This window comes from Zalophus californianus, chromosome 1, assembly GCF_009762305.2.
Source record: "Zalophus californianus isolate mZalCal1 chromosome 1, mZalCal1.pri.v2, whole genome shotgun sequence".
Taxonomy (NCBI): domain Eukaryota; kingdom Metazoa; phylum Chordata; class Mammalia; order Carnivora; family Otariidae; genus Zalophus; species Zalophus californianus.
The window spans coordinates 187,594,291-187,619,131 of record NC_045595.1 but is presented as its reverse complement, the minus strand read 5'-3'; the positions used below and the strand labels follow the sequence as shown (position 1 = coordinate 187,619,131).

The following is a 24,841-nucleotide window of genomic DNA, read 5'->3' as shown; positions in this document are numbered from 1 at the left end:
CCACAGGCCTCCGGGTTAACTTCATTGGGGATTTTATTTAGAGAATTCACCTTCTAACCGGGTATTATAAGTGATGCTCTGGTTCAGGGAAGTTTGAGGACCACTATATATGCTAAAATAGCAAATAGAAGTATTCATTGAGTGCTGTGTGCTGTACCAGATGCTGAAATACAAGAGTAAATAAACCAGACTCGCTTCAAGAATTCCCAAAGGCAAATTATAACACAAAGAAAGTGAACACAGTTATGTACTCCTATAGAATTTATTCAAACTGTACAACTTGAGGACTGAGTTTTTAAGTAGGTTACTTTTAGATACTTTAAATGCAAATGGATTTTCTTATCAATTAACTCAATCTAAATAATTTATTTAAAATGTTCTAACTGTTATAGTCAGAAAGTTTTGAAAACTTGTTTGCCTAAACCAATCTGAGACATTTTGGCAGAACTGGTGGGCAAAGTTGTGTCTTTGGGGCCCCAGATTCTCCTTTCTTTGTTTCTAGCATCTCTCTGATGTTTCTTCGAGAGTCCCCTGACCTCGTGGTCCTTCCTTTGCTCTCCTGTCAAAATTGCTCACATGATATGGATATAATGAGAGTGCTAAGCTGATAGTCAAGAGAAATGGGTTTGCACTATGGCTCCGGTACTAAATAAATTATATGGCTTTGAGCAAGTTCCTTGAACTCTCTTTCAGTTTCCCTATCTGAAAAAAATAAAGTGTTGGGTTTTAGGAGCTCTGATATTCTTTCCAGTTCTCTCTCTATGATTCATTGAGTTCTCCGTGCATTGCACTTCAAGATGGGAACTGAGGTGTCCATTTGGCAGAAGGAGAGATTGCATGAGAAGGAGTCATGGATGAATTGCTTATTAATTTTGGAACAGGGATTTGAGCCGGGCCCTTTAGAGCTAGTGAGGAGTCAGAGCACTGGGTTTGAGTAAGCTTAGTTCTATCTCTGACTTGGTAAGTGAGATAGGAACATATCCTCTGGCTTCTTTTTATTTTCCTCATTTTGAGGTAGAGGCAGTAATGATAACTTTCCTCACAGTGTCATTGACATTAGCGAGGGGATGAGCAGATGTGTTTAAGGTACATGGTAGGCATTCCATAAATTTTTTGGGGGGGATTTATGTATATTTTACAGAGAGGGAGAGCGGGGGTGGGGGTGGAGGGGCAGAGGGAGATGGAGAGAGAGAGGAGAGTCTCAAGCAGACTCCCTGCTGAGCACAGAGCCCAACGTGGGGCTGGATCTCACAACCCTGAGATTATGACCTGAGCTGAAACTAAGAGTCTGATGCTCAACCTACCAAGCCACCCAGGTACCCCCATAAATGTTTCTTTATTCACTGTGAAGGTGCAGTTTATTAAATGCCTCACTTCACTTTCCCAAAGTTGAGTTCTTTATTTAATAAGCACATACAGAGATCATAATGTTCCAGGAACTAATCTAAGGGCTTCACTTTAATAGTAACTCTTTTAATCTTCATAATAAGACTGCAAGGAACTATTATTATCCCATTAGACAGATAAAGAATTTAAGACAGGTAATCTGCCCATGGTCACCCACATAGCAAGCCAGTCAGTTGGGGTCCATAGTCTGTGCTCTCAATCATTGTTCTACTAGCTTATACAGAAGGTCAGAGAACAAGAAATGTAGTAGAATGTGGGCAAGCCAACTATATTATTTGTCAAAGGCTGCATAAATTTGGTATATCAGAAAGATATCATAGTAATTTAGAAAATATTTAAAATTGTAAGTGTTAACCTACAAATAGTCCAACCGTCAGGTGTTGCTTTTGAAGAGACGTTAGTCTGTTATCAGGAATATTTACAAAGCATTTTAAATATGTATGGCAATCCCTCACAGAAAAAGCAAAGGGTGAGGACATTCAAAATCTTGAAATAGGAGTTGCAACATTTCTTAAACACCCTCTTTCCCAAATGTCTTCCTCTCACACTTCTCCTAGGAATCATACTCACAAGGAAGGTCTCCCCTGCTCTTCTTATAGCTCCTAAAACTCTTCCCTAGCTCCACAGAAATAACACCCCACCTGCCGCCTCAGGATGCTAGCTAGCCTTATCTTCTCTCCTTTTATTACTTAGATCATTATATAGTATCTTATTTTCTTAAATCCCTTTTAAGAGATTTAAGGGATACTCTGAGAGAGTACAAATGTAACATGTAGGGATAAATCTTTTTACAGAAGTAATCATGAAGGCCTGTTGCTTACCTGGTTTCCCTTACTCTTGTACCTAGAATCTTGATTATGATAGGTTTTCTTTAAACTGGAGATTTTATAAAGCAACAAAATGATGAGTTAAGAATAACTCAGGTGTGGGAACTACTGTATCTACAACTTAAAATATCATAAAATCTAGCACAATTCTTCACAGTAAACTGATAGTTATTTCTAATGTCAATTTCCAGTCTTGTCTTATGAGTAAATGGTCCCAGTTAGCCAATTAGAACTAAGAAAATAATTCCGCTCAGGGTTGGTTTCAATTGTTAAATTTTTCTACTGCTCAAATTCTACCAAACTTCTTGGGTAACATGAGATTCTGCCCTGGGAGGTTACTTCCTTATTTCAGGTTCCTTTTGCTGTAAGCAGGCCATTCTTGGCCTCTGCTTGTGTAATTGCTCAGAGCATACTTTCAGTAAAAACTTTCTATCATTCACATTTCTAAAGGGGTTCACTCCCAGCAACATGCTCTGCCAAATGCCTGCTATTAATTACTTGTTGCCCGGGGTTCAGTTTCCCTTGATTGAAACATGACCCTGAAGCTTTCCATCTCCACCTGAGTTCCCCATCTTTTTGCTCAAATACCTTATGCTTTTCATTCTTCAAGCTTTGACTGAGCACCTACTTACGCTAGATACCTCTGGGCACTGAGATTACCAACACAGATAAAATACAACCTCTGTGTTCTGGAAGCTCACCCTTCACCGTGGGACAGCTGTATAGACAGACACCTGTGATATTGTTTGATAAGTGCCATGATCTATTTCCAGGTACCATGGCAACTTAAAAGAAAGATACCAATTATACGCTATCAAGGTGAGGAGAAAGAAGGCTTCAGAAAAAAAGTGACCTCTAAGTCAAGTTTTGAGAAGGGGGTTGATATTAGGTAATGAATGGTGTTGGAGAGGCCAGAGCACTCTAGAAGGAGAAACAGAATGTGCAAAAACATGAAAAAGAGAGTTGGTGCATTTATGAAACTAAAAGATATTTTCTATGGCTGGGCATAAAGTGTGCAGGACAGATGGTGACACTGGGATGACAGAAGCTATTGGGGCTAGGTCATGAGGGGTCTTGGACTTCATGCTGAGGTCTGTGGCTTTGTCCTGAAGGTATTAACCTTGATTGTACTTCCGGCCTGTTTCAGAATCCGAAGGAAACAGAGCAACTTCTCCCAAGAAAAATAAACATTCACACAGGAAAACTCAAATTCATACAGATTTCAGAAATCTTTCAAGTCTCCAGATTAAAATCCAGTACTTTAGATGAAGAAACATTGACTTAGGTGGGAGGGAGGGCTGTCCAGATCTCTCAGCAAAGGAAGGAGTTTTCTGGTGGTATAGAGAGTGGTGTACACAGGATACCTTGGGCATAGACACGCAATTAAGAGATGGTTGCAGAGAGCCTGGTGAACAATTATGGAGGCATACGCTGAAACACTGGTCATTGACACTGAGCAGAAGTCATCATGGCCTCAGATGTGAGCCCTACTATGGATGTAGTATGGTTAGAAAGTATTTATTAATTGGATATAGTGGAGAGCAAAGTGTCCCAGAAAAGAAGTGTAGAGTTAACTGACTTGAAGGCTCCACAAGAAGTCAGTTCAGTGTAGCCCCGGCTGAGGCCTTAGGTAGGTCGGAAGCCCAGAGTTTCACTAGTCAGAATTTTGCCCTTTTGTATTTTTAGATTTCTGCCCTTGCTGAACTTAAGGAATGGATTCTTTCCTTCTTTCCTTTCTTCCCTTCCTTCTTCCCTTCCTTCCTTATCTGTTTTAATTAGTCTGGATGAGTCCAAGGGTCTTCAGGCTTTAAAAGGTCCTCAGGTCCTTCTAATGTACAATAAGGATTGCATAGCATTGCTTTAAACTCTCCCTATTGAATATCAGTATTCTGTCCGTTCAATATTCAGTATTTTTGCACGACCTATGTTTTCATACATGTTACCAGGATGCCCCAAATCCATTGTTGATCTGACAAATACAGACTGCTGCCATCATCTAACTAAGGAATATCACCAACCCCTGTTAGGTGGGACTGCCCCAGGATCATGAGTTCCTTTTGGGCTGCACTACCATTTTGGTCTGTGTAGTGTGGTTGTGTAGGGATGGGGATGGGGGCTGGCCAGTTATCTCAACATTTTCTATTGTTAGAATTTTCCTACTATTTCATAAAAGTGTTTCCAAAAGGCAAGATAGAATTAGAAATTTTATGAAATGTTTCAACTCTCAGAATGGAGCTCTTCTTAAAATGTCTAAGCCTATTGCTTGACTTTTATATCTTTGAATTTTACTCAAATATTCAGGAATTATCTTTGTTAAACAAGGTAAATCTGCATAGTAGGCAATTTCATTACCAATAGTTTTGGAAGTACTTACCTAAAATGAATTATCTTCTTTTATATTTATAGTTTTGTGACCTGAGTTCACTCCTCTGGTTCAAACAGCTTTATTTAGGACCACAGAAAAACACGTGTCCTGCAGAGAAGTGTTCAAGGTTGTAGGATTGATATGTGTACAGTTCCCAGTGGGGATTCAGGGGAAGCACTGGTTAGTAGCTGTGGGAGCGTGAGGCCAGGATTAGTGACAGAGACGACAACTGAGGCGATCGTTAAACTATCAGGTGCCAATCAGCAAAGAGAGAAGGACATTCTAGAGAAGCATAGACCAGAACAACACATCACACAAGATCAAAGTTCTCCCTGATGCTTTGAGCATTGTGTGCAAGAAGAAGGAGAGACAGGGTGCTACAAGAGGTAAGTTAAGATGTAAAGAAAGCAAAAGACCTTTGTAAGCCATCTGTAGCAGATGCTGTCAGAACCTCACCCATATCCCTTGTACCATAACCAGCTCACTGTGTTCTAGTGCTGACTTCAAGCTGTGCCTAGGGCTTTACTAGTCATTCTGGGCACTCCTGGCAGGCTAGAAGTGCCAAGAAAAGTGAGACTTCTGTCCCAAGAGCATACTGACCGGAGTTGATACATATATACCCCAGCAAACGTACCCCCATAGTGAGATAACTCTGAGACATGGGTTTTGCAGCATGTCTCATTATTCCAGCAGGATTAAGTTTCAGTCACCCTGCCTTCCTGTCTCTTTATCAGTTCCTCATTCCCTTACTGGTATCCCTTGTCCTCCCAAATAAACAGTCAGCACATAAACCTTTATGTCAGGGTCTGCTTCTGGAAAAATTTAAGCTAACACAACATGATAAGGTGTTCTAGGAAGTTCAGATGTTTTAGATAAGAGTGATTTTGAGAGAGATCACATTGACAGGAAGGGGATAAATGAAGTGGAGGTAGAAAAGAGTAGAGGCAGCAATACCAGTGAGGAGAGACTTGCTAGAGTCTAAGGAAAGATGGTAAAAACTGAACTAAGGCACTAAGGGGTTAGAGGGTGGAGATAGATTTGGAGGTACTGCAGAAAGTTTATGGCAATAGATAGGGAGGCAGTAGAATTGAGGTCTTAGGGAGGACTGAGAGGGAATGGTCAAAGGAATAATAGAAGACCAGGAGAAGGGGTTATCCAGTCCAGGAGGGAAGGCGTAATCAACTGTGCCAAGAGCTGCAGAGATGACATCACAATCAATGCCTCTATTGGATTGGGAAACTTTGAATCATAAAAACCTTCTGCAAACCACTTTTCATCCAGAATGATGGGGCTGGAATTCTGACTGTAGCAGATTAAAAATAAATAATATGACCGAGCAATTATAAACCAGTCTTTGGAAGAACTTGGCTATGAGAGGAAGGAGCAAGAAAGTGATAGTTAACGGAAGGAGGCTTAAAGTCACAGAGGGTGTTTTTAAAGGCAGGGACAGGTTGAGCTGATGTATAGACTACAGTGATAAAACAAGTAGAGGAAAAAAGGCTGAAAATACATCGTTAGTAGTATACGGTCTTTGCTCTGGAAGAGGTAGAGGGGATGAAAGCATGAACACAGCAAGGAGTTTAACCTCACACTGTCAAGTTAAAGAGAAATTGTTCAAATGCCAGATACATGAGAGGATGAAGGAAGTCGGGAAGCTAGTGTAAGAGAAATGGCAAATTCAAAATCCCTTCTTCTGGTGTTTTTATAGGCATTCCTGAGAACTCACATTCATGAAGAAAGTCAGAGTGTTTTTGCAGGTGCAACCATGGGTCTTCAGCTGTGTGCTATAGATACAGAAGGGGACTATAACCAGGGATTGGGAGTGGGGAAAGAAGGAAGCCAACTTGGGAAATGGGACTGTAAAGTTTATGACGCCAATGATTTTTAAACATTTTTGGAAGCAATGGAAAGAAGAATGCAAAGAAAATGAGTTTATTTTTTTAAAATGCTTTTTTTTTGTTTTGTAATTCCCATTTGCTAATGTCATCGAAATTGTGTTGCCTAAATTTTCTGTATTTTGAAAATATGAAGACGACATCATATATGTACATTACTCCTTATCACTCCAGCAGCGAACAAGTCAATGAATACTCTAAGTTTTAATGAAGCAGGTCATTACTTTACACCAATTTACTAACTTCTCTAAATTCTACCTAAGATGTGTACACTGATCACCCAAACATCTACCCCTCCTGCAAAAACGCACAAACAAACCCAGAGCTCTCAATATTAATCCTAAATATAGCTCTGCCTGACCTCTGTCTGCTATGTATAGGCTTAGTAGATTTTAGTTTTTCAGATCTTCTTTTTGGTGTCTAATTTCCTAAAGTTCAAGAGACAGCTGTCTGGGGCCTGAGAGCTAAGATGATGAACATGCGGATATCAAGGAAATGGTTTTCTTACATCAACAGCTCCATTTAGATCTGAGCATTTCCTCATTCTTGTCTGACAGTAAAGCTTCATAAGTTACAATATGTGCTGAATCCAGACATGTTCTTTCTTACTGATGGGAGTGGTTAGGGCTAACTTCTCTAGCCTGCTTAAATTTAAGTAAGACAAGATCTAATTAAAGTAATTTCCAGGTTCCAGTAGTTTGACATTTCAACTGTGTATCCTGTAGAAAAACAGAGCATTCAGATATTTGTAAATTACAACAATGGAAAATATTAAAGTTTTTTTTTTTTTTAAAGCATTCAAAGAAGGCTTGTTTTTATTTCTGGGCAATGATGCTTTCTGTTTTAGCCTTTGTTTCCTCACCAGTCTAAGAAAAGTAAAGCATTTTGTCTTCTCTTGCAGTTGGGGTTTCTCGTAAGAGTACACTACTTTTCTTTTCTGCATATTAGAACAGGAAGTACGGTTGGCTAGTTGACTGACTTCCTTTGTTTAGTATCTGCGTGGCTAAAGTTTGGGCTTCATAAAACTGGTTGGATCTTTGTGATCCAAGTGAAATTGAAGATGAAGCAATTAACCACTTAATTCAAACTATGTTAACAGTTAATCCAAGTAATTTTAACATTGGGCACTTTCACACCCTGAATTATGGATAAAGACAAATCTACATAGTAGAATATGGGTGATGAGCCAGTGTCAAATTGGGTCATTTAGGACATGAAGCAGACAGTCCAATTTCTAGCATAGAGGATTTGTAATCATACTGGATGACTTCTATCAGTGTTGTCAAATGGCTAAACTAGCAATTTTCAGTGATTTCCAACTTGCAGTACTATAACGCTGTTTGATTTTCTGACATGCTCTGTCACTTCTATATTCTATATGGCACTTTTGCATTTTAGTAAGTGACTTTATATTTACAAGTGAGTTTAGCTAAGCAACTACATGCCGCTTTACTTGCAGATTTTCTTTTTCTTTGAGTTACCTAAAAACCCTCTAATTTGCCTGAAAGGCTGTTTTGGAAATCATTGCATTAGAAATAAAGAACTGTGAGGAGTCCTAGGGACCATCTGGTCCTCATCCTTATTTTAGAGATAAGGAAACAGGCCAAAAGAGGTGAAATGAACTGCCTAAAATCAAACATCTAGTTACTGGTTGTACCAATTACAAAACGGTTGTCAATATTCTTGCCCCTTGTGTCCGCATCCATTGCAATGTGACTTTGCAGCTTCTTCCATTAAAAGGAGGCATCTGCTTCCCCACACTTGAACCTGCATTTAGGCTTCCTTTGGAGGACAGAATGCAAAAGAAATAAGGTGCCAGTTCTGCTATAATAACTAACACATACTTTATTTTATTTTACTCTCTGTCCAACTCCCTGAGTATTCTAGAAAATCAGCAGTACTCAATTTTTTTTTCCTCAACTCTTGCTTTCAGCTGCTTGGCAAATTTTCAAATATTTGCTTTCTTTGTTTGTATATTCTATAATTCCTCTTACATCTTCTACCTCATGAAGCTTTTTACGTGTGTTCTTTTCTGGTTTGAGTTTTTAGGAACATCTTTGGCTGAGGTGAAATTTTTGACTATGCTTTGGGCATTACTTTGTGGCACAAAATTTTAATCCACTTAACAGCTTTCAGCACATGTATTTTTTTGGCAGGCAGGTGATGCTGTCAGCTATGTCCATACCAGCTGGCAAATTGCAGCAAGCAAGTAACTCTTGAAATGAATAAGAAAATATCTTTAACCAACGGGGAGGTCAACTAGCTGTGTCTGATAAATTTCAGTTCTTTGTTACCTGAAGCTATGCACATTAGCATAAGACATTATCATATGCGTGGCCTGAATAGAATCATATTATCTGAAATCCTCTATTTTGGATGGTTTACTCATTCTTATCTGGGGGGCCATATGATGTAATAAAATGAGCACTGAATTTTATGATTAGGACTCCTGCATTCATATTCCAGATCATCTGCGCATTAGCTGTGTCACTTTGGGAAAGTCGGTTAACTTCTCTTAAATCCAGTTTCTTTAGTTTTAGTTTCCGATTTACTTGGGTTTTTTGTTTGTTTGTATGAGAATAAGGTGAAGGATGCAAGGCATTTTGTAAGCTGCAAACTGCAACTTCTCATCTCTAGTCCTCTGAGCGCTACACATTTTTCATTTGCATATTGGACATTCTCTGCTGGCTGTCTCACATCTAAAATCCATCTCAACATGCATTGCTCAAGCTTTTATTTTCTCCTGACTTCTGAAATTCTATTAGTTGGTACTCACATTTTTGCCATTATCTAGGTTTCAAATCTCCGAATAAGTTTTTGATGGCTCCCTCTTATTTATTCCTTTATAAGACATGTATTTGTTTTTTTATCCAGCAAATGCTTATTAGTCACCTTTCTCTTTTCTGCTCCTGCACACCTTCCTTCTTCCAGTCCCATCTCTGTGTTTCAAAGCAGACTTTGCTCCATCTTATCTCTCTGTTTCAAACTCTTCTCCTCTGGATTTGGCATCCATCTTGGATCTCTCAGCTTAGACCTTGACCAGATTTGATTCCTTCTCTTCTTGGGCTTTTCTCCAGCTCCAGTGACTCTTGTCTCTGGTAGGAACACCTTGCTCCTAGTCTCCACCCTTTAGGACCTGTCTCCTACCCCCAAGAGCCCGCTGTGCCACTAAGCCACTTCTTTCCCACTCCCATCTCCCTGATGGAGGAAGAGATTCAAACACTCTAAGTGACACTGAGGGTGTTACCCAATTGTAATCAACGTTTCCTCCTTGATAAAATCAGAGGGATGCCGACCACCTCCCCAGGCCACCGTGAAATGGGGGGACACATACGACCGACAGAGAGGAAGCCCTCACAACCGAACAGTCTTTCCCAAGGACCTGGGTATGGTAGCGCTATGGTCGCGCAAAGCTAGATACAGTGCTCCTCATCTGACGAATCAAAATAAAAGCAGCTTAGACTCGAATTAGGGAGATGAGAATGAAATGTTTAGTACAATCTGTGTATACAGATAAAATATGAAAGGCAGTGTAGGTGGGTGAGTACAAAGTGGAAAGGTAAGAAGTGTGAAATAGGGTCATTCAAGGGACACAAGCAGGCAGTGACTTGTAAAGAAACTAACAGACGTGAATTGGTGAAAAGACAGCAGGAGGATGTAGGTGTGGAGAATGACATAGGAAAAGGCTGGAGAACAAAACAGTGTGACGTTGTGCTGCCAGCCTGATGAATGAGAGGATACGTTTTACGTTAAAGATGGTGTTTAGAGTGGTAGAGTCGAACCAGTCACAGCCGACTTAAACTCCTGTCCTAGTAACAGAAATACATGTGAGCCAGTGTTTCCAGGAATATCCAAATTTTATTTCCAATAAAAGCTATGCATTTTGTTGTGTCATTAGGAACTTAATGAATTTGTAAATTCTTTGATTTATATTAAGCAATGGTCTCTAAGCCCACTTTCAAATGTGTTATTTTAAATGTGAAATAATATTTGTGGAGGGAAAATTTGGCTGTGTTTAAGCAACCATCCTTCCAAGGGAGGTTTCCTGTGTTTTATTTATGAACATTAATTGCCTTCCCTTTCTGTGTGAATTGGGCTAGAAAATCACAAATGCAAAAGTCTTTGGGTTTGTCTAATCCAAGCCCTGCAAATTCACAAATGAGGAGCAGGAGAGGGAGGTTAAATGTCTTTCACAAGGTAGCCAAGTATGAAATTTAAACTTGGCTAGACAGTAGCCAAGATGAAATCTAAACTTCCATCTAGATTTTCAATCTAATGCTTTAAAAAATTACTAGAGGATTTTGGATAGCCAAAGCAATATCAAAGACAAAGAGCACTGCCGTAGTACATCCACTACCAAATAGCAAGACCCGCTCTAAAGCTATCGTAATTAAGAAAGTGTAAATGTTGGCACAAAGACCAATGGAATGTGATAGAGATTCCAGAAGCATATCGCCACCGAAATGGTGCCTTGATAAGATGTGGTGTGGATACCACTGTATATCAACAGAGAATCGATGGTCTTCCCAATATATAGTGCTGGATCAATTGGGTATAGCAATGAAAGACAAACAGAAAAACCCCTCCTTGACTCCTACCTTATACCCAGCACAGAAATTAACTTGAGATAGATCACAAATATTGGATGTGAAAGCTAAATCAATCAAACTTCTAGAATAAAACATAGAGAATATCTTCTTGACTTTGAAGTAGGTAAAGATTTCTTAACCAAGACACAAAAGTCACTAATCAAAAATGATAATAATAAATAAAATAAATTTAATTATTTAATTAATAAATAACTAAGAACTTCTGTTATATTAAGTGATAGCATTAAAAGGATAAAAAGTCAAGCCACGGGCTGGTAAAAGATTTTTGTAATATATTACATCTATATATATTTGTCAAAGTTCTCATTAACAGAGCATAAAGTATGCCTCCTAATAAATAAGAAAAAAGCAGGTAACTTAAGAATGGGTTAAAGATTTGAACAGATAGGTGGGGATGCGGAGAAAGGGGAACCCTCCTACACTGTTGGTGGGAATGCAAGCTGGTGCAACCACTCTGGAAAACAGTATGGAGGTTCCTCAAAAAGTTGAAAATAGAGCTACCATACGATCCAGCAATTGCACTACTGGGTATTTACCCCAAAGATACAAATGTAGGGATCTGAAGGAGTACGTGCACCCCGATGTTTATAGCAGCAATGTCCACAGTAGCCAAACTGTGGAAAGAGCCAAGATGTCCATCGACAGATGAATGGATAAAGAAGATGTGGTAAATATACACAATGGAATATTATGCAGCCATCAAAAGGAATGAGATCTTGCCATTTGCAACGATGTGGATGGAACTGGAGGGTGTTATGCTGAGTGAAATAAGTCAGTGAGAGAAAGACATGTATCATATGACCTCACTGATACGAGGAATTCTTAATCTCAGGAAACAAACTGAGTGTTGCTAGAGTGGTGGGGGGTGGGAGGGATGGGGTGGCTGGGTGATAGACATTGGGGAGGGTATGTGCTACGGTGAGCGCTGTGAATTGTGCAAGACTGTTGAATCACAGATCTGTACTTCTGAAACAAATAATGCAACATATGTTAAGAAAAAAGAAAAAGAACAAGATAGCAGGAGGGGAAGAATGAAGGAGAGTAAGTCGGAAGGGGAGACAAACCATGAGAGACAATGGACTCTGAAAAACAAACTGAGGGTTCTAGAGGGGAGGAGGGTGGGGGGATGGGTTAGCCTGGTGATGGGTATTAAAGAGGGCACGTTCTGCATGGAGCACTGGGTGTTATGCACAAACAATGAATCATGGAACACTACATCAAAAACTAATGATGTAATGTATGGTGATTAACATAACAATAAAAAATTTAAAAAAAAGATTTGAACAGATATGTCAGCGTCAAAATGGCTAACAAACATGAAAAGTAGCTCATTATTGTTAAAACCTCAATTGAAACACATATACCAGCACAGCTAAAATTAAGAAAACTAACAATGCCGAGTTTTCGTGGTGATATAAAATGACTGAAATTCTTCACTGCTGATAGGAGTGTAAACGGGTGCAATCACTTCAGAAAATTATTTGCTAGTATCTACCAAAGCAGACCATATACCTAATCTATGACCCAATTTTCCACTCTTAGTTATATATCAAAGAGGAATGAATGCAGATAACCACCAAAAGACCTCTATATGGATGTTCAGAAGAGCTTCATTCATCACAATTGAAATGAAAAAAAAAAAAAAAACAAACCAATACCCATTGCCCATCAATAATACATGGGTAAATAAATTATGGAATACTTACATAATGGAATACCACACTGTAATGAAGAACACATTACAGCACGGATGATTGTCCCAGGCATAATGTTGAATAAAAATTCAGCTCTACATTAAAATTTTTAAAAAGTGGAACTGATATATGGTGATAGAAGTTAGAATAGTAGTTACCTTGGGAGGGGGGTGAAAAGGGTACTCGCTTGGCAGGGGTGGATATAAGTAGCCTTCTGAACACTGGAGGCTTGATCTGATCTGGGCAGCTGTTGCATGAGTATACATATATGTAAACATTTATTGAGCTGTATTATATACTTATGGCTTACCATATGAATGCTATATCTCAATTTTTCAAAAGTGGCAATGATGTTATTCCCTGAACCAAATAATTCACCAGTAGAAAATCTTGGAGAACATTTTGCCTTACTTCTTTTGGGCTAATAAATACTTCAAATATTTGCTGTTGTCATCCCACCACTGTACCTCCCCATCCTTGTCTCATCATGGCACACATGGATAATGCTGATATTTTTATGGCAGACTGACACTGTTCATAGCCAGAGGAGACAGGTGCAGAATCACTAGACCCTCTAGGGCCTGTGTGGTGGCCTGGAGGCATATCAGTATTTTGGTTTGGCCAATTCTATGAAAATCTAGGCTGTTTTAGCATTATCAAACAACGTATTGGCATAAAGGCAGATACAGTCAGATTGTTCTCAATAACGATACATAAAGGCTACTTAAACAAAATGAGAAGTTCAGCAAGCCGACACTGATGGCCCTCTCATGGCATATACTTTTCTTGATCCTGAATTTGTACTTTGCCCAAAGCAAAGAGATATTACATTAAACAGCCACGTGCACTTCCTCGTGTCATCCTATTTATAAAGGAAAAGTATTTCAATTTGGGTTGGACAAATGCAGTCTTCCAGAGTCATCAGTACCAGGTAGCTAATATACAGTGCTCTCTGAGGCTAGTAATCCGGGCTTCTCTTGAAATCTGTTGGGCAGAAGATAATAGGTGTATTTGCTTTTACCTATCTGTATCTTTTCTATTAAATTAAAACTTTAAAAATTACTAATTTAAAAAAATGACTTTATTTGTAGTCATAGATCATTCTTTAAATTGAATACATTTTTTCATTTAGTTTACTTTTGTCTGATTTTTTTTAAAAGATTTTATTTATTTATTTGACAGAGAGATAGAAAGTGAGAGAGGGAACACAAGCAGGGAAGTGGGAGAGGGAGAAGCAGGCTTTCCGCTGAGCAGGGAGCCCGATGCGGGGCTCGATCCCAGGACCCTGGGATCATGACCTGAGCCGAAGGCAGACGCTTAACGACTGAGCCACCCAGGCGCCCTTGTCTGATATTTTTAAACTCTAATGTATTCCAGGTTGCTTACAGTTTTAAAGTCATCTTTCATTCATTGCAGTTTCTACGGAAATTTGAAAAAAAGATGAAGAATCTTAAGATTATCCAACTCTAGGCCATATGCTTTACGGATGAAATTGAGGCACAGATATATCATGTATGCACTCTTCCTCCGCTGGAATACCCTTTATTAAATGTTTCTCCTCTCCACCATGTCTGCAAATCACTCCTTTCTAAAACAAATCTTTTGAACTTCCTAAAAGCTTATTCCTTGTCCAATTCTACTTTGATTGCAAGAAATATTAAAAACCGCTACCAAATAAAGGTTGAAGTCTCAGCATTGCAAAATCAACACACTTCTGTAAACCTTTATCTAATAAACATGGCTTTCCCCAGCTTTCCTTGAAAATCAGTCCCTGAAAAAGCAAGATACTTATTGTCTATAACAAAAATGTACATACTGTTAGAGTTCTCGCTCTCCTCTTCTCTCTCTCTCCCTCTCTCACTCTCTCCCCCCCCCCTTTCTTTCATTGATACTGGATGCTTAAAAATGGGGAAACAGTGTTATCTCGGTTGACTAGCTAATAGATATGATAGATAAATAGATAATTTCTATGAATCACTTCAAAATTGTAGGTATTTGCATGTTCCACTATTCTAATTATGCCTCTTCAAAATGTGTTACTTTATGTTTGTGCTTTGTTTATGAAATTTCAGAAATAGATGAGATAATAAATGATTATTTATTAAGCTAAGACACTTCTTTGCAATGAAAGGACTGTATGATTTATAATTATTTCAATTTCATTTAAGGCAGTGCCCCCTGGAGATATGGTAGGGTCTCAGAATTGTCTGCAGGATAATTTCATGTAGTAGTCCACAAGACTTGAATATAAATATTAGATTTACCTCTCCAGCCTGAAGGATTTTTCCTCTCCTCCCCCACTCTAATTTAACCATTTTCCCTGTTCTGAAATAGCTATCATGAGTATCATGAGCTAGAGAGACTTTAGAATTCTCCAGATCCAGAGCTTCCCAGCTGGCGTGTGGTGACATGCTGAGATGCCAGGAACGGCTGTGGATGTGTTGAGATGTCATCTCCTTGGAATTTGAAGTGACTGGTGGAGCCTTGAAGAAACTTCCATTTGCTTTTGTGTGTGTGCTGTTATGTGAAAAATGTTTAGAAAAACGCATTCTATCTCTTTTCTTTTGTAGATGAAGAATTGAAAGCCCTTTGAGTTTTGAAGGCTTTGTTAGAGGCTTCCTTAGTTCTAAGCCTAGGTGCAGAATCCAAATCTTGTGGCTTTTGCTCTGATGCACGTGGGCCACGACACACTTCCTTCCTTCTTTTGGAGTGAGACAGTAAAATTTAGTGGCTGCTCTTGGTAAGCACTTTTATTGGAAGGCGCAACCAAACTAATTCATAACAGTTTGCTGAATTCTTCCTGGAATTCACTTTATATACATGTGTATCAACTCATATAAGAAGACTTTAGGACAGATTCTATTATCACTTTTTTATAGAAGTGGAAATTGGCATTCAGAGAAGTTAGGTGACTTGTCAGCGATTTCATAGTAAGTTACTGAATTCAAATGCAGATCTGTCTGGCTCCAAAGCTTATGCTCTTTGCACACTATCTTGATAAATACCTGTTGGAATGAAAAGTAATTGTCATCTCTATAACATACAGAAATTCTGCCTGCAGAAGAGATAGATAAAAGATAGTTAATTTTCAGCATATGAGAAGAGAAGGAGAGGGGAGGAGGAAATAGGGGCATTCGCTGTGCCTACCAGAACCTAATCTCCTCTTTGAATTGGTGATGGCTTTTGGGGAGTGGGTGTCCTGGTACAATTCCTTGGAGACCTTTTGCAAAAAGAATCTTAGGATATTTGATTATTTTTCTTGCTTCTACCAGGCATATGAATCAGGAAATATTCAAGTTGAAGAAAAGTATAGAGAGACAAATTTTTACAAAGATTTAAAAAGTTAGATACTACAGTATTATCTTTAGATTCCGCTGATGGTAACAAGTTAGTGGCAAGGAAGAGAGAAAGAGAGAAAGAAAGGAAGAGAAAGAGAAGTTCTAGACTAAAGAGACTTAAGAGACATGATACCCGAAAGTGACATGTGGTCCTTTTTTATTTGGATCTTGATTCAAATGGAGCAAATGAAAGCAAAGATCCTTTTTTTTTTTTTTCTTAAGATTATTGGGGGATTTAATTATGGAAAATGCTTTGGCTATCTTGGCACATAGCAGACCACTTAGTGGCTTAAAACAATTTATTTTCTCACAATTTTGCAGTCAGGTCAGGTCTTTTGGGGATGCCTCTCTGCCCCATTGCCATAACTAGGGTGACTCATCTGGGACTTGAGGACTTTGTTCCAGGATGGCCTCACTCACAGGGCTAGCACCTTGGTGCTGGTCATCAACTTGCAGAGCAGTGGGAGCTGTTGCTAGAACCCTTTATGTTCCTTCATGGAGGTCTCTTCATGTGCTGCTTGGGCTTCCTCACAATAGGACAGCTGGGGTCCAAGAAGGAGGAAATGGAAGCTGGCAGTCCTCCTAAAAGCTAAGCTTAGATCTAGCACAGTGATATCTCTTCCATATTCCATTTATCAGTGTAGTCACAGCTTCAGCCCACGTTGAAGGAATTGGAGAAATAGACTCCATCTCTCTGTGGGGGGGAATGACATGGGGAGGTACTTGAAGTTATCAAGGAATAATTTTAAAGTGTAGCAATGGCACTCTGATTATCTAAGAAAATGTCAAAAAAATTTTAGAGATACAAAGTGAAGCATGTAGGAGTGAAATGACATGATGTCTGGGGTTTCAAATACTTGCGCAGGAAGGAAAAATGATAAGGATAAAATGGGATAGATTTAGCAACTGTTGTAATATCTTGATAATTTTTGAATATAGTTGATGGGAATATGAAGGGATTAGTGAACTCCACTTTTGAGTATGTATGAAAAGCTCATCATCAATTTTTTAAAATATTCAGTCTTGAAATAATATTATAGTTCCTAAAAGAGACTCAAAGTTCTAGTCTCATCTGGTTTCGATTTTGATTAAATTTTAATATCACATCTTCTCAGGATACACTGTAAATAATACTCCCCCAAAGTACTAACTTGGGAAAGAATGCAGAAATGGAGAAACGTACAGGGGTACTATGGTGGCTATTGGGAGGAATAATAGAAGGCAGCCAAACATGGAAGACCACTTTACAATGGTGCCGATGATGTACTTTTTTCATTTGAAAGCAACTGTGTGAAGACTTCATGCACTGAGGTTCTGCATCCATCCTCAGAACATGAAGGGAAGGCAGGGGAACCGTAGAAAGTTACCATGACTGACCTCACTGACCCTTTGCATCAATACCAGCTGTTGTCAATGCACAGACCAATCCTTATATGAGAAGAGTAACTCTTCTTAAGGAAGCATCCTCAGATATGTAATCTGTTACTTGGAATCGAAAGCATTCCTAACTCACAACACTCTTAAAAGCAGAAGGTGCCAATGTAATTCTCCAGGGTTTCCTAATTAAAGAATAAGGGACAACTGTAGATGCCTTTTCTGAGGGTATTAGAAATAAATGTTATTTAAAGGGAAAAAAAGTCCAGGATCAGCTGAAGAAGAAGCATATTTGCAAGATGAAAATTGAACTTTCCAGCAATTCCATCTCTGGATATGGACGCAAAAGAATTGAAAGCAGAGACACTGGAAATTTGTACAGCCTTGTTTATCGCAGCATTATTTACAAAAGCCGAAAGGTAGAAGCAACCCAAGTGTCCATCAACAGATGAACGGATAAGCAAAATGTGGTATATACATGCAATGAATTTTAAAAGTCTTAAAAAAGAAGGAAATTCTGACATATACTACAACATGGGTGAGCCTCAAAGACATCATGCTGAGAGAAATAAGCCAGTCACCAAAGGACAAATATTGTATGATTTTACTTATACGAGGTACCTAGTGGAAGAGAGGAATTCATAGAGACAGAAAGTAGAATGGTGGATGCCAGGGGCTGGTGAGGAGGGAGGAATGGGGAGTTAGTGCTTAAATGTTCAGAGTTTCACTTTTCCCAAAACGAAAGATTTTCTGGAGATGGATGGTGGTGATGGTCAATGACAATGTGAGTGTACTTAATGCCACAAAACTGTGCATTTTTAAATGGTGACAATGGTGAATTTTGTTATGTCTATTTTACCACCATAAAAAGTACTTATTTCAGTATCTTGTCATAGAAAAGATCCAACTTTTTTTTTTAATTAATGGAAGGTAATAGAGTGATGGAGATAGAGAGGCACACATGGGACTCAGCCTTGACCTACCACCTTTGAAGGGAAGGTGCTACTTTTATATTGAAGGATGGTCTTTTTGTTCAAGGTTTGCTTCATCTTTTCAATTTAGTTAGCTAGGTCTATGATTGTTTTCACTGCAGTTTTCCTTCAGATTTTAGTAATATTATTGCCACCTTGGCAATCTGTTTACACAGAACATGGCATGTCTCCTTCTCTCATTTTATTAGTCAGGCTTCCTCATTAGTTTAGAAAATTTTTTGTTCAATAAAGACCTATCTTATTTGATCCTGGTCTCTGAATCCCGTGGATTATGGCAGGGATTTTACTCTGTAATAATCTCCCATGAGAACTGCCCAAACAGCTGTGAAGCCAAGACAGAGCTACAAGGGGTGACCACATTCTCTCAGGCACAGCAACAAGGGACCGAAGCCTACCAAAATGAATCTTTTCTGCTTTTCACTGGTGAGTTTCTTTACATGCACCATCGATATCCACATTTTTATTTTATTGTATCAATTAAAAGGAATGGAGTTAGGGATACCCTAAACTTCCTATGTGGTGATTAATTAACACATTTAGGGTGTCATAAAAAAAATCCACATCAGAAAGAAGAAAAGGATGTTTTTATTAAAGCACTTAAGCCAACTCATTCAGAGGCAAGTAATTTAACTATATATATATATATACATATATATATACATTTATCTAAAATAATTAGTAGTTATTTAACATTTTGATGCTGAATTTTTTTTGATGCTGAATTTCTAAGAAATGTAAACGGTATTTTTGAGGAATATTTTATTTATTATAAATATGAGAAAAATTTTTGCAAAATATGCTGCATTTAGGTTACTTGCCTTGCTCTGAGACATCCTAGGATCAAAATTTTTTCTTTATTGTTTAAGTAATGAATTCTGTTTAATGTTGGCTTTGTTAAACTACCATGGAGGCAGCCTTCTGAGTTACACAGCACTGTAAATGCGAGGTACAATAGATTATTCCAGACCTGCAGATGTGATCATTCAAGAGCATAAGCACTTCTCAAATTCTTTTTTACATTATTACTTTTTTTTTTTTTTTTTTTAGTTTAGCCTGAAGTGGATCAGTGAAAGTTAGCAGGTAGTCATAGATCTGGAAATACTTTATAACTCTAACCTGCAGTTGTGACCATCTGCCAATGCTAAAAATGAATTCCAAAAATAATTTTATTCATTTCTATCTGTGTTTACAGCAGTACATTATGCCTATTCATTGGTGTTTCAAGATGTGGATGGGAGATCTGTGTCATTTGTGGAAATAAAATGGTTTACTTTGATGTTTGTTTTCTTTCCAAATTGCAAATAAGATTAACGTAAGTGCTAGAGATGGTGCTGACATAGGTTGTAATACCTAAACAGGAGGCATTTTAAGCCAAGATAAGGGATTTAATCTTGGAGTATCTTGAAAAATAAAATGCAATTGTGAGTTGTGGCAGGCTGAATCATCGAGTTCTGATTGCCTATATAGTCCCAATTTACAAAATAATTGCCAGTGCTCAACTTTGCTTTGTGCCAGATAAATCTGACTAGAGAAATCCCATTTCAGGTGATTTAAGTGGTATTGTGCATTCTTTTCTAGCCAATCTAAAAGAGCTATATGTGATTTATGTGAATATACTTTCCATGGAAATAGGCAGTGTAGCAGCAGAGAGGACTGCTTTCCGAAATCACTCGGAATGGCTCTATAATCAGTATGCTAATGTTAATGTAACATAGCATGGCTCAGCATAGTGTGGCATACGTTTGTAATCCTGCTATTGAAGACATCTAACCATCTAATGAGCATCACTGTCTTTCTCTGCAATAGAGGGAAAGGAGCATGTACTCCAAAAAGATTGCTTCAACACCATGCCTCATGGCCTCAGTCTGACTGCAACTCTTTTCCGTGTTTTAAAGTTATCCTTAAACATTTTCTCGTTCGGAAACATGTTTGATGAGACGGAACCATCATGAACACTGAAATATTTTGTTCAAGCATTCCAAAGTTTGTCAAAGTTAATTGCTCTCATAATAAAATGTCCACAAGGTACTTGGAAAAAAAAAATCAAAATTATTTTAGGTGCTTTTTATTTCTTCCTGTGGAGTAAATAAATAAAATTGTTTAGTGTTTGGGCTCTCAACCAGGGTGTTGTGACACCCTACTGTGCTGTTATGAGCTGTGACAAAGGGGTGTGGCTACAGCTTTCGCCAGGAATTTGTGCATAATTCAAAACATATTTTGTCTGTGCCTGTAGGAATGTGAACATATGGGACAGGCATTTAAAATAAAGAGAATAAAAATCACTGATTTAGTGGAAAGAATGATTTCAGAATTAATAAGTAGAGGTTGTATATTTCTATATTGATCTTTAATTCTGTAGGAAGGAGGTGGTTTTAAATATTAAGCATCAAGTAAAGATTACCACTAAAGAAAGCCAGAGAAAGAGTTAAGCATTCTCTTATTTAAGTGGAGGGGGAAATTGTAAATCTTTTAGTAAATGGGGTTTTTAAGAGAAATAATAAAGCAAATTTAATGAACTACCCATTCTGAACCAAGGATCCTATAAATAATCCATTAAAGGTGATTGCTGTTATTTTGGATCTATAAACTTGAAATGGGGTCTGTCTTTCAAAAGGGAGGCAGGGATATCCTTTTATGTATGCCACTCTGACTCCAGAATTTTTCTTACAGTTTTAACACTGTGATAAGGCTTTTAGAAGACTTGCTCATTAGAAGCAGGATGATTTTCTTATTGAGCTCATCATATAATTACTGAGTTTAACATGATTTTGTAACCCAGTAAAGTTACAAATCAATTATCCCTGCACCATTTCTTCAGTGATTTGTAATAATGCTGCCTCTATTTTATTTGGACTATATTCTATCCCTTTGGTTTACCTCTACCCCTTTCCTTATACCTGTTCTTTTATTAGGGTAATTCTAATGCTAAGGGAGACATCTTATTCAACAGAATACCCTCTCCTTGTCCTTCTTCAAAATTTGGACTTCTTAAGTCTGTGCTTCTAGGTAAATTTCAAATAATATGAAAATCTTTGATGGGATTTTGGTTAAAATGGACTTAATCTCACATCATCTTTAGGGGAAATTGACTTAATTATGGAGTTGAGTCCTCCCATCCACAAACATGTGTAGCTTTTCACTTATTCAAGTTTTCTTTTATGGACTCTTAAGATATTGTATAATTTGCTCTATAAAATTCATGCACATCTTTTACTAAATTTATTGCTAGGGATCTAAGAATTTTGGTTGCTCTTGTGATTATTTGTTCCTAATTTGTTTCTGCTGATTTATAGATGCATTATTGACTTCCTGATATTGATATTGCAACTAAATAATTTTGCTGAATTAAAAAAATTCTGGTAGTCTATGTTTTTTTCTTAGGTTTCCCATACAGATAATCTGTAAGTTTTCCTCTTCTTTGTTAATTATATCATTCTCAGCTTTTCTCTATCTTCTTGTCACATTGACAAGGAAGAGTGCCATAACAGCAGGCCCCCTAAACCTGTTTCTCACATTCAGGTAGTTACTCCTAATTGAGTCTTCCGGAGGCTTTTGATAAATAATCCTACTGAGGTTAAGGAAGTCCTGTCTTTTCCCGACTCGCTAAGATTTTATCACAGGTGAATAATAAATTTTTCAAATGCCTTTATTATTTCAATAAATTTCAATAAATTTTCTGTTTAATATTTTTAAAAAGACATCTAAATGTTGAAACATCCTTATATTCCCATATTAAATACTGATTGACCATGGTGTATTTTTTTTAAAGATTTTATTTATTTATTTGACAGAGAGAGACACAGCAAGAGAGGGAACACAAGCAGGGGGAGTGGGAGAGGGAGAAGCAGGCTTCCCGTGGAGCAGGGAGCCCGATGTGGGGCTCGATCCCAGGACTCTGGGATCATGACCTGAGCTGAAGGCAGACGCTTAACGACTGAGCCACCCAGGCACCCCAGACCATGGTGTATTTTTATGTAGACTACTAAATTTAATTAAATTTAAATGTGTACATCTCATTTAGAATTTCTTAAAACTATAAGTAAAATTGGTCTGTAGTTTTTCTTGAATTGACAAGGAAATTCTGTCATTTTATTTTTCTAGAATTCCTATTAATCTTATGTTGTAACATCTTAATATACCTTCCACATTTCTACCTGAATGTTCTGTGTGTTTTCTCATTATCCTTATATGCTCGTGATCTCGGGGTCGTGAAATGGAGCCGGGCGTCTGGCTTCACGCTCAGCGGGGAGTCTGCTTGAGGTTCTCTCCCTCTCTCACCTTCTGCCCCTCCCTCTGCTTGTGTGCTCTCTCTCTCTAAAATAAAATAAATCTTAAAAAGGAAGACTTTTTAAGGAAATATCATTTTATTTTTTACCTCATAAATCTCTTTTATTGCAGGAAGGCTCCATGGACAGCTTATATGAGCCAGTCCCAGAACAACAAACTAACCAAGAAAGCACCTCTGTCAGGACTGGTTCTCTTATCTCACCTTCTGGGGAGAGTGGAAAAGCACACGACAATCTCTTTATGGTGAGTGAAGCCTCGAGTTTTGTGGATTGCTTCTCTGTTATATATTTAGGATCACTTGCTTCGTGATACCGGTTAACACAGCAAAAACCACTGTTCTCAGAAAGTTCTTCGTTTACTTTTGGTTTCTGAGTTTCTCTTCGTTGTTGTCTCTTTCATGATTTTAGCTTATTAATATAAACTGCCATTTATAGAGTATGTATTACATAGGTGAACTCAGTTAATCCTCAAAGCAACCTTAGGACAAAGAAATAACTATATCTTTTTAGAGATTAGGAAACCGCAGGAGAGAAAGCAAAATAACTTGCTAAAGGCTAAAAACCGTGAAGTGGTAAAGCTGGCAATTAAAGATATATGGGTCTGCCTCAGTAGTTCATCACTAGGGTACTGGTAATCAGGTCTTTGGGATGGATGGAGGGAACCCCAGATTTGTAGCATTTGCCGATTGCCTTGGTGTAAATGCTTCTACCATGGTCATTTTCGAGCTACCAGTGGTGTAATAATAGGCTTACAATACCTGAATATTTATTTGTTCACTATCTCCAGTGCCAACTACAGCACACCAGTGGTGGCTTTAAAATCTGTGCTAACCACTTTACTAAGCTGTTCTTTATATTTATGGACACACACTGTGAACTTACAAAGCATGAGTATTACTAGAATGCAAATGCAGATAGTTTTTTTGAATTATGTTTATAATTACTAGAGGCAGAGAGTTCTCGGTGCTCTGCAAAATTGGCCCTGTCTTTGTTTAACAGTGCTGGCTGTTCTCATAGTTGATTGTCCTGTATTTAAATTAATCCCATACTAGCGAACTTATTTTGCTTCTCTTGTGGCTTAGTACAATACAAAACATCCCATGTCTGCTACAAATAAAGAACTTCCCTATACTTATAGGGAATGATCATACTTTTCCCCAATAACAACACAAAGATTAATATCCGATTCCTTTTTTATAAGTAGGTGATGTTATATATGACATTATTTGTGTTGATCCTCACAGTAACTTTAGAGAGGTTCAGAACTGTTGAGAAAGGGGGTGCCTGGGTGGCTCAGTTGTTAAGCATCTGCCTTCAGCTCAGGTCATGATCCCAGAGTCCTGAGATTGAGCTCCTCATCGGACTCCCTGCTCGGCGGGGAGCCTGCTTCTCCCTCTCCCTCTCCCTTTGTGTCCTCTCTCTCTCAAATAAATAAAATCTTTAAAAAAAGAAATGTGGGGGCGCCTGGGTGGCTCAGTCGGTTGAGCGACTGCCTTCGGCTCGGGTCACGATCCTGGAGTCCCGGGATCAAGTCCCGCGTCGGGCTCCCTACTCAGCGGGGAGTCTGCTTCTCCCTCTGACCCTCTTCCCTCTCGTGCTCTCTCTCTCTCAAATAAATAAATAAAATCTTTAAAAAAAAAAAAAAGAAAAAAGAAATGTGGAGAAAGGTTATATAACTTTCCCAATTAAAAAAAGGATGACCCAGGATTCAAATCCAGAGAAGTACCTTCAAGTTCTATACCTACCTTCACACCTACTCATTTTATTCCTTGGGCACATTCTTTGAAAACCTTTTTTGTAGAGCTTACAGATGTAAGCAATGTCACATTAGTTAGCAGCCAAGTTCAATAATAAGTCTCAGTCAGTAAAAATAATCCAAAAAAATTTAGTGTAGTGGAAACTCTTCCCTCAATCATACCCTTTTCAATATCCATGAAGGTGTTGATGTTGACAGATATGCAGAAGAGGAAGCAGTGATACATTTTACATATTAATGTGAGAGAGTAAGACTTACATGGAGACTCTCAAATGACATTGCAAAATGTTTGTAAGC

At 38.2% G+C, this 24,841-nt stretch overlaps 1 protein-coding gene across 1 annotated transcript in view; it reads left to right on the top strand.

Moving 5' to 3' along the window:
• The window catches only part of LOC113918698 (putative uncharacterized protein ENSP00000383407), a 111,606-nt gene that overhangs the window by 57,109 nt on the left and 29,656 nt on the right, over positions 1–24,841 (top strand). Inside the window, exon 2 of the mRNA XM_027587395.1 lies at positions 22,901–23,032. Within this exon, the coding sequence (XP_027443196.1) occupies positions 22,910–23,032 (123 nt within the window). The 5' untranslated portion in view covers positions 22,901–22,909. The remainder of the gene's footprint in view (positions 1–22,900; positions 23,033–24,841) is intronic.